Source organism: Bidens hawaiensis, unplaced genomic scaffold, assembly GCF_021521415.1.
Source record: "Bidens hawaiensis isolate Kalapana, Puna unplaced genomic scaffold, B.hawaiensis_p1.1 tig00001842_1, whole genome shotgun sequence".
Taxonomy (NCBI): Eukaryota; Viridiplantae; Streptophyta; class Magnoliopsida; order Asterales; family Asteraceae; genus Bidens; species Bidens hawaiensis.
This window is the reverse complement of record NW_027491102.1, coordinates 3456178-3466296: the sequence shown is the minus strand read 5'-3', so window position 1 is coordinate 3466296 and position 10119 is coordinate 3456178. Positions and strand designations below refer to the sequence as shown.

Genomic DNA, 10119 nt, shown 5'->3' with positions numbered 1-10119 from the left:
AACCCGGACCAAAAATTGATAGTTATGACATCACAATCAGAAAAATCGGCAGGTCCATGATCGTAATTAAGTCCAAATGCGAGCCCATTTTCAACCACCCATATGACCATAATGCCCCTCCTTGGACTCTCACTTGCAATATATCCCAAACTCGCCCACTGTTTCCCTTTCTCTTTCTGATTCTTGTTCAGCTCCACTTTCAATTTCAATTTCAATTTCAATTTCAATTCAAAATCAAATCTTGAAAAACAAATCAAGAAACCCACAAAAACCCTTCTTTTTTTTTTTATTTTGAATTTTGGAGGAATCAAGTTTGTGTGTGTTGAGGTATATTCTAGAAACCCAACAACATTATTTGAATCTTGTAAGTATATGCTTTTGTGGTCCTCTCCTCTGTCTTGCATTTTATGAATCTGGCCTTTTTTTTATGCATCTTTTCAATATTATCATCTGTGAAGATGATTGGGATTCTGAAATGTAACATTGTTGATTATTATTTTAGATTTTTAGACTAGTTGTATGATTATGATGGTAGAAGATAAGTGATGATGATCATTCATGTTTTAAGGGGAGTTTGCATCTAAGACCACTGAGGCGGATTGTCTATAAACACCGTTGGATCTACCTCGTCTCCATTTGCTTTTTTCAACTCTGTGTGATTTGTCATCCGTGTCGCCGCGTAATTATTTGCATGTTGAATTGCATTGATCTAAATTGAAGATTGGAAATGCGTACAAATTGATGGTTACAAATGCATTCCACTATAATTTCCCAACTTGAATGGTTAATCTAGTCTTGTAAGATTGACGGTTGGAAAAAAGAAACCCTTTCATTTACGATGGTCTACCGTTTGTTAATGTTAGGATTAGTTTTACCTGTTGCAACCAGGGGTTTAAACGAGACAAGCTATTTGTGAGCTACTTGGCTCGCAATAATATCGAATTGAGCCGAGCATAAATGAGCTCTAGCCTAAAAATAAGCTTGTTTAGTAAACGAGCCTGAGCTTCACTTATCGAGCTCTCGTGAGCCTGCTTGAGTCCAGGGCTTGGTTAGACTCGTTTACACCCCTACTGGCAACTATAAGTTTTGCCTACAATGAAGTAGATTTGCCTAATTGGATTGGTGATGAGAATTTGAGCGTTAGTTATATTTGCTATATTGAAAAACAGTTACTTAGGAGTGTCTCTCTAGGTTTCATAAAATGAAACCTGTAGAGAGCACTGTAGGATTATTGTATTTTAGTTATGGATTTCTAATGATAAAATGAAAATTAATAAAATGATGATTGATGATGATGATTGATGTATTTTTATTATTTATTTGAAAATTAATTTAATTTATCTTTTTATTATCTGACCTGACCCAATCAGTACCGCCAAAAATTTAATATTTAACGACCCCAAAGTTTTCCACTCTCTAGATAGTTAGCTTTGGCATATAATGTGGATATTTGATTGGCCATTTCAGGTTATAATTGCAAATGGGGTCTACACCGGTAGAGTATATGATAGAGGCTTCATCAGGGGCACATTTTTCTGGATTTCACATTGACGGGATACAAGCACCAGCAACAGCTTCGGTGGATGAAAACGTGCATAAGCAGCCTTTTATCATTGGTATGCATTGCAGCATCTAAGTGCACTTGATTACTTGTATAGTTTCATGTATGTAATGCTTTTTATTGAGCAGGGGTTGCTGGAGGTGCAGCATCAGGGAAAACAACAGTATGTGATATGATTATCGAGCAGCTTCACGATCAGCGTGTTGTACTTGTCAACCAGGTATCGTTTTCTTTGCTAACAGTATGATTAGAGTATGTGAAAGGTCTATATTTCGATCACGCAATATTTGTCCATGTAAGTGGTATGTGTTTATGCGTGTGTTTGCAGGATTCCTTCTATCATAGTTTGACTCCTGAAGAACTTACAAGGGTTCATGAGTACAACTTTGATCATCCTGGCAAGTCTTCTTACTTTAACTGCCTATTTTTCATAGTAATTTTATAAAGTAAAAAAAAAAGGATAATTTATCTTTTTTTGCCTCCTCAGATGCTTTTGATAATGATAAGTTATTATTAGCTGTGGAGATGTTGAAGCATGGAAAATCAGTGGATATTCCAAAATACGACTTCAGGACTTACAAGAACAGCATATCTCGAAAGGTAATTTATAATAAAATAAGTTGGAAATGCCAACATTTATAAAAACACAAACTAATAACATTTGATGTTTGATAGTAAAACTTCAACTGTAAAATTAAAATCATGAATATCTGGCAGGTGAATCCTTCAGATGTCATAATTTTGGAAGGCATACTCATTTTTCATGATCCTCGTGTACGGGGTTTGATGAACATGAAGATCTTTGTTGACACAGGTTCTACACACTCCTTACATAACATTATCTCAAATCATTAATATTTTCATTTATTTTACTCATCTTTCAGTGCAGATGCTGACGTGCGCCTTGCAAGGAGAATAAGGCGTGACACAGGCGAAAAGGGGCGGGATATTGGTATGGTACTTGATCAGGTTAGTTTGTATTTCCTTTCCTTGAATATATATAAAATAAATTATGTTAAAAGATTCTTTAATCGTAGTATTCTTCAATACATATATGCAGTATTCGAAGTTCGTGAAGCCTGCTTTTGATGACTTCATACTTCCAACCAAAAAATATGCTGACATCATCATACCTCGCGGAGGAGACAATCATGTTGCTATTGACTTAATTGTCCAACATATTCGGACAAAGCTTGGTCAACATGATCTTTGTAAAATATATTCTAATTTATATGTTATTCATTCAACTTTTCAGGTACCACTTTTGATTCTCATATTTATTTTGTTTTATAGTTTTCTTATTGTTGGTTGTTTTTATGCAGATACGTGGCATGCATACACTTATACGCGATGCTCAAACAACAAAGCATGATTTTGTATTTTATGCAGACCGATTAATCCGGTTGGTGAGTTCTTGTTTCCGTGAGGACCGCTTTGATTACTTTTCATGTTGGTTTTTGCATGATTATGATTTGGTCTGATCAGGTTGTGGAGCATGGTTTGGGACATCTTCCATTTACAGAAAAACAGGTGGTAACTCCCACCGGTAAGCTTGCGCACTAATTTATTTCCAAGCGCACCTTAATTTGTTATTGTTAGAACTTAGAATATGTGAGTATGGATATAGAAAGTATTTTATAGTTCAGTTTGCATCATGCGAGTACTAAGTGTTTGTCTTCATGACATTTTTTGGGTTTGTGAAAATGCAGGGTCTGTATACACAGGAGTAGATTTTTGTAAGAGATTATGTGGTGTTTCTGTTATCAGGAGGTATTTATATTATTACAATATAAGTGTATTTTTTATTTATTTTGGTGAATCACCAAAATAAAATTCGGATACGGGTGTGGGTGTGGGTGCCCAGATTTACTATTTTCGGCACGGGTACTTTCAGGTACGGGTATGGGTACCCAGATTTACGATTTTTGGTACGGGTACTTTCGGGCACGGGTATGGTACTGATCTCACCCTTGGTGATACATACAACATACATACACACGCCCAAAATGGATTTCGCTAAACTGATGGGGAGCAATTTGGGCCTTTGATCAAAAACTAATATAATGGCTCAGACCGGCGAGGTGGCAATTTTGTAATTATCTGGAAGTTAGCAAGGATAGAAGGGTATAGAGGGAATTTACATTTACCCATTGTGTTGAGTTTTTCATTAAATACTAGTGTATAAAACTCAAATAACTTTTATATGCTTCATTACTTTTTAAAAAATTAACCATAAAATCATGAATTTTATTGTATCTAATGAGTATAATATTGTTATTTATAATATTTTTAAAGTGACATTTTTTTAAAATGGTGTAAAGAACCATGCGATATAACTGTGCGCCATGTTTCAGAAGTGTTTTTATTATGAAAACCATGTTGCGGTTATTCCGGAAGCAGCCTCTCTATCCCTATGGGGTAGAGGTAAGGCTGTCTACATCTTACCCTCCTCAGACCCTACTATAGCTTTGCTATTGGTGGGATATACTGAGTACGATGATGATGATGATGATGATGATGATGATGATGATGATGTTGCGGTTATTCCATTTTTTAAGGCGTTGTTAAGTGTGCCTGAACATGAAAACATAAATGAACACAAATACCCTCACCCAGAAAACCCACACGCGTACATCATTGCTTCCTACGCTTCTTAGGCGAAATCCACTTTGTACCGAAACCATACCCTGTATAGTATATCGACTTTTTTCGTTTGATAGAAATCGTGACTTTTTGTTCAATCTTTTGCAGTGGTGAGAGTATGGAAAATGCATTGCGGGCATGTTGTAAGGGCATAAAGATTGGAAAGATTCTTATTCATAGAGAAGGCGATAATGGCCAACAGGTTTGTGCCTTAGATAATTATTCACCCAAATTAACCGCTTTAAAACATGATTGAACCTTTATGCAGTTAATATATGAAAAATTGCCACAAGATATATCCGATAGGCATGTTTTGTTGCTGGATCCTATACTAGGAACAGGTTCGTTCCACATTCCTCAAAAATTCACTATTTTCTTTAAAATACGTGTTTGTGCTGACAATGCAAGTAATTTGTTCAGGTAATTCAGCTGTTCAGGCTATTTCCTTGCTTCTAAAGAAAGGTGTACCCGAGGGCAATATCATATTCTTGAATCTAATCTCTGTAAGTCGACAAACCCGTTTTTGAAAGTCAACTTTTTGACCAGATAAGTCAAAACTATTTATGAAAACAAACTGTTGGTTGTTACAGGCTCCACAAGGAGTGCATGTGGTGTGCAAACGGTTCCCGAGAATAAAGATTGTGACATCCGAGATAGAAACAGGGCTGAATCAAGAGTTTCGTGTGCTTCCCGGGATGGGTGAGTTTGGAGACCGGTATTTTGGGACAGATGATGAGTGAAACGTGGGTTGTTTGTGAAATTGTGTTTGGGTTTTGAGGTTTCGGGTTTGGTGAGACTTGTTACCTTTGTGGAGTTGGGTTATATGGTACTTTAACAGGCTATATGATATTATGTTATAATAATGTTATATGGTATAAGTTTTTGACAATAATATATAGTAAGCGTACCCCCAGAATATATACAGAGGTTTAATACAATTTATACATACACATAATTATATGATACAAGAAACAAATAGTTAGGGCTTAACCGGGCCGGGTCTGATCCGTTTTCAGTTTGTTTTTAAATAAATTTGGTTTTGGTCTGAATCAGAACTGGTAAAGAATGAGACTGATCTGCCATTTGATTGTTTAAATTTCGAATAATGTTTAATTCTAAACAAAGTGGCATGGTCACTCTGTAGAAAGCTCAGCTACCTTGTGGCTCGTCTAGCCGCTCATTTGTATTTTCTTATAGTTTCATTTGTTTTTTATATTTTAACAGCTAATAATATGTAAAAAACACCAAAATCCTTTTCTTTAAACAATATTATAGAGTAGAGAACTTATAATGATATTATGTTCAGAAGATGGAGAAAGATTATCATGTTTTATTTTTCAAAATATTTTTATATGCTATATATATTAAAATTTGGGGCTAACCAAGCCACGAGATGACAAATCCCATGTTAATCAGTTAACAACGCATTATTATTTCAACACGGCCTCAATCTATAGATTTTAAATATGTATTCCAATTGCCACCTTTTTTTAAAAAAAAGAAAGAAAAAGAAAAAGAAAAGGAATTTAATTATAAAATATCTTGACATTCCGTGTTTAGAAAGGAAGATGAGTCACCATGATTTGGTTAACGCCATAAAAATCTTGTTGCTTTCACTCCTTTATGTGTGTTATGTTATCAACTTAACATTGAATCGGGTTGATTGATAAAAAATCTGTTTGATGGTTTCCTATATTTTGTCAAACATAGTAGTTTTGTAGGCATTGCAGCTAGATGTGAGACGGGCTTAAGATTCCTTTTTATAATCCCAGACCTGATGGGAAAACCTGAAACCGAAAACATTTTGAACGGGTATTACCTGTCTCATTAGGACATAAGACGGGTTTGGGATTACTTCTGGAACTTTTCATGGGTTTAGGACACGTGCAAGATTTGTAATATGCCTAATTTCCCGATAACATAGCCGCATTTTTATGATTATATACCCGAGTAACTCTACATATAATGTATCTTAAAATTTATTATTTATTTTTGGGTAAAAATAAGACATGTCATATGAAAATTGGTGCATTATTTATTCGTTGAAACTTGTTTATAACAATTAGTTGTTGTAATTGATTAGTTATTGACAACTAGGCATGTAAACGAACCGAACGTTCGGTGAACTATTTGTAAACCGTTTTGCGCGAAGTTCGTTTATTTAATAAATGAACGAACATTGAACAAAAAAATTGTATTCGTTTAATTTAACATTTAATCTTGGTAATCAGTATATTGTCTTATTGTGTAATGATATTCAAGATACAAGAAATATTAATAAGAAACATATTTACACTCTAGACCCCATACTATAACATAACATAATATAGTCTAATATTCCCCCCCCCCCCCCCCCCCCCCGCAAGCTAAGGCCGGGGAGCGACCTGTAGCTTAGATTGTAGCTCAATAAACCGTTGAGAGGGAAGCGGCTTTGTAAAGACATCCTCGATTTGATCTTCAGTAAATATGAAGTGAACAAAGAGTTGTCCTTGAGCAACCAGTTCCCGAACAAGATGGAAATCCACCTTAACATGTTTTGTATGTGCATGAAATACCGGATTCTTTGACAAGTATGATGCGCCCATATTATCACGCCATAACATTGGTGCCGCCTTCATAGGAACCTGAAGCTCGTGTAGAAGTGTTTGAAGCCAAGTAAGTTATGTAATTGTATCAACAAGTGCTTTATATTCAGATTTTGTTGATTACCGAGAGATGGTTTTCTATTTTCGTGCACACCAAGAAATAAGATTCGATCCAAGATAGCTTGCATATCCCCCGGTGAATCGATAGTCATATGGGTCGTCAGCCCAGTTAGCATTAGAGAAGACATTCAAATGGTTGGAAGTAGACTCTGTGTACATACGAAGGGCAGTACCAGAAGTGTGTTTGAAAAGAAGGCCATTATGAGCAATACCTTTCAAATACCATAGAATACGCTTAACCGTGGACCATTGATTTTCAGCCGGCGAATGCATAAACTGGCAAACCTTGTTGATTGCATAGGTAATGTTTGGGCGAGACAGTGTAACATATTGAAGAGTCCCCACAATCTAACGCATCTGGATCAGATTATGGAATGATGGACTGTCATCGATAGGAAAATTAGTTGTAGTAGTAATCAGTGAGGACACAAGGTATGCATGAGATAGATTAGCCCGTTCAAGGATATACTTTTGTTGTGACAGAAGGAGATCCGAGCCTTTAGTAAAAATCTCAACACCCAAGAAATAGGAAAATTTTCCCACGTCCTGAACAACAAAGGTTCGACTAAGCCGGTGCACAACGTGATCAATTTCTTGTGAGTTATTTCCTGTCAATACAATATCATCAATGTACACAGGCATGTACAAACATGTTTCCTTATATGAGTAGATAATAGTGAGGGATCAGTCTTGGACCCCTTAAAACCGAGCTCATGAAGAGCGGTATATAAGTCATGTGCATGAGATGGTGCAGAAAAAGTTTTAAGTTTTTTAGAGGTTTTGTTTACACAATGTCTAGTCTTAAATTTATAAAATTGATTATTATCTTAATTAAACCACACACAAATATGCAAGTTTACCTATCGTATATGTAGTAAAGTACAGGTAAGAACCAAATATCGATCCACGGACACACTTGTTTTATTTTTGCTACTAAATCGTTGTATTTATTTTAACCGGAAGTAAATATCATATTGGTTTTGGTTTAACAAGTAAGTTTTCTAAAATGAAATTAAAGACATAAATTGAAAGACAATATTTTTGGGTTTTTATATTTTTAGATGGACGATCAAAGATAAAAGTGTATCATCTTGGTTCAAAATCTTCTTAACTTTGATTTGACAATGAATTAGTAAAAATGTGATATGATTTTGCTATGGTGGTTAAATGTAGGAATAACACCTTATTCCTAAGTCATGTTATTCCATTATAAATAAAGAAAGAGATATGCATAGCTTCATGATCTTCACTAAAACATCATTTTATGTAAGCAAGTGGTTTATGATAAATATTTATAAAATAACTCATTTTGAAGATGCGACAATCCCTTAAATTACTAAGTGAATTATCCTTGATACATAGAATATCAATTAACATTAGTTGAGTTGTTAAGGATTAACCTTGAATTACCAAGTCTTAATCCACACAACTCTTGAACAATTATAGAACTCATGTAATAACCACCCAAGAGTTGTTAAAATAGGTTATGTTTCACACTCACTTAACGAGTAATTAACCAATTTTAGTGGATGAATATTGATGTGTGGTGGGTGTAGTATGAAAAACGTGTTATTTTATTTTTCAAAGGTTAGTTCACACAATGTTGAGTTTTAAATTTATAAAAATGATAATTATCTTAACTAGACCACAAAAAAATATGCAAGTGTACCTATCGTATATGTAGTAAATTTGTAAGGCCCCGGTGTCCTACATTGGTGTTGGATTTACTCATAAACAAAGTTCTAAATATCAGAGTGAATTAAAAATTTTCGCGAAATAATTAAAAGGTCAACCATTCATAACATAAGTCTTAGAATATAACAATATAAAACATGTCTTTGAGTTCAAACATCATAATTTAAGTTGTCGGATGCCGACTCCTTTATTCTTCTGCCATGTGTCCCTCTTCAAACCAGTTGTGTCATTCTACTCACCTGCGTGCATACTAAAAGTCAACTACGCTAAGTGAGCTCTAGTTAATCAGACCACATACAATACATTTACGTACTTATATATATATATATATATATAGGGGATGGATCTTGCGAGAAGTAATCTTGTAACGAGAAGTGCAAGAAGTAGATCACAACCATTGATGAGAAAGATCAATGGTGGATGTTACAAGATGGCATATTAGTAAATAAACGGAACTTGTAACTAGATTGTAATTGATAGAGGGGGCAAACTAGTAAAATGAGTGTAGCTATTAAAATGGAATTGGTTTTAATATCCCGTGTTTCACTCTGTAACCTATACACAATAAACGAGGCGTGAACTATCCCACCCAATTTCAACAAATACAATCCGGTGAGTTGAATTATGCCTACACACGAATCGATGCACCAAATCATCTCAAATATTAGAGCATTTTTAAGCAAACAATTAAACAACAATCTTGCCAAGAAATCCTCTGTGATATCAAATCGAGATACACAATCGATAAAATTAAATGTTTTGATTCCAATCAGGTTAGTATAAGAAGCAACCAACGCAAATCAATTGTTTGCCCTTGTTTTTCAACTCGAATTGGGTTTGTTGGTTGCTTTTTTGGTCAAAAGCTTCTGAAGGTGTCGAAGGTATCAGTTGTTTGTGTAGTTGTTTTGTTGTTGGGGGTTTGATTATGTTAGATGTAGCGTGTTGTTGGTGTTTTGATTAAGTTAGATGTAGCGTAATCCGTTGATGATGATGATGTATGCTCTGTAATCATAATATGATTGATGATGATGTATGCTTTGTTAACTGAATATTTGGGTTTTCTGTATGTGTGGTTACATGTAGGCTATGTCGACTCTACTTTCAGTAGTTTTATATATGTATAAAAGGAGAATGGGTACATCCACATTTGCTGGTCGAATTTGGTGGTGTCATCAATTAAAGCCTTAGTGTAGCTATTGGTGTGTAGTATGTTTGTGTGTATTAGTTATTAGGTGTTGTGCAGATGGGTGCATCATGTTGTTATGTTTGTTGTGTTGCGTAGTCAACAGATTTGTAAAGTTTGTGTAGGTATAAGTTTGTCGGTTGATTTGTAAAAATTGTGTCTTACTGTGTAGATACATGTTGGTAGTCATGGGAAAACGTCACGCTCATAATGAGTAGGTGGACCGGAGTGTTATGTGTAGATGCGTAAGGTAGCGAGATATTTGGTTTTGGCTACATCTGTTAGTGCTACTTTGTAGTTTGTGTAATATAATGTATTGTATGTAGAACTGG

The 10119-nt window shown here is 34.9% G+C and overlaps 1 protein-coding gene across 1 annotated transcript; it reads left to right on the top strand.

The window, feature by feature from the left end:
• Positions 1 to 313: 313 nt before the first annotated feature.
• LOC143598321 (uridine kinase-like protein 4) lies at positions 314 to 5100 on the top strand. Its single transcript, XM_077076565.1, has 15 exons — positions 314 to 364; positions 1468 to 1616; positions 1690 to 1781; positions 1890 to 1959; positions 2049 to 2161; positions 2279 to 2375; positions 2451 to 2530; positions 2622 to 2816; positions 2884 to 2967; positions 3047 to 3107; positions 3271 to 3331; positions 4313 to 4406; positions 4473 to 4545; positions 4625 to 4707; positions 4795 to 5100. The coding sequence occupies exons 2-15, from the start codon at positions 1481 to 1483 to the stop codon at positions 4942 to 4944; spliced, it is 1389 nt and encodes a 462-aa protein (XP_076932680.1). The 5' UTR covers positions 314 to 364; positions 1468 to 1480; the 3' UTR covers positions 4945 to 5100.
• Positions 5101 to 10119: the final 5019 nt, after the last annotated feature.

Excerpts from the sequence above, each read along its gene's own strand:
- LOC143598321 (XM_077076565.1), top strand. The coding sequence starts at position 1,481 with ATGGGGTCTACACCGGTAGAGTATATGATAGAGGCTTCATCAGGGGCA. Across the intron at positions 1,617-1,689 it reads TAAGCAGCCTTTTATCATTG|GGGTTGCTGGAGGTGCAGCA; the intron begins GTATGCATTGCA and ends TTTATTGAGCAG. Across the intron at positions 2,376-2,450 it reads GAAGATCTTTGTTGACACAG|ATGCTGACGTGCGCCTTGCA; the intron begins GTTCTACACACT and ends CTTTCAGTGCAG.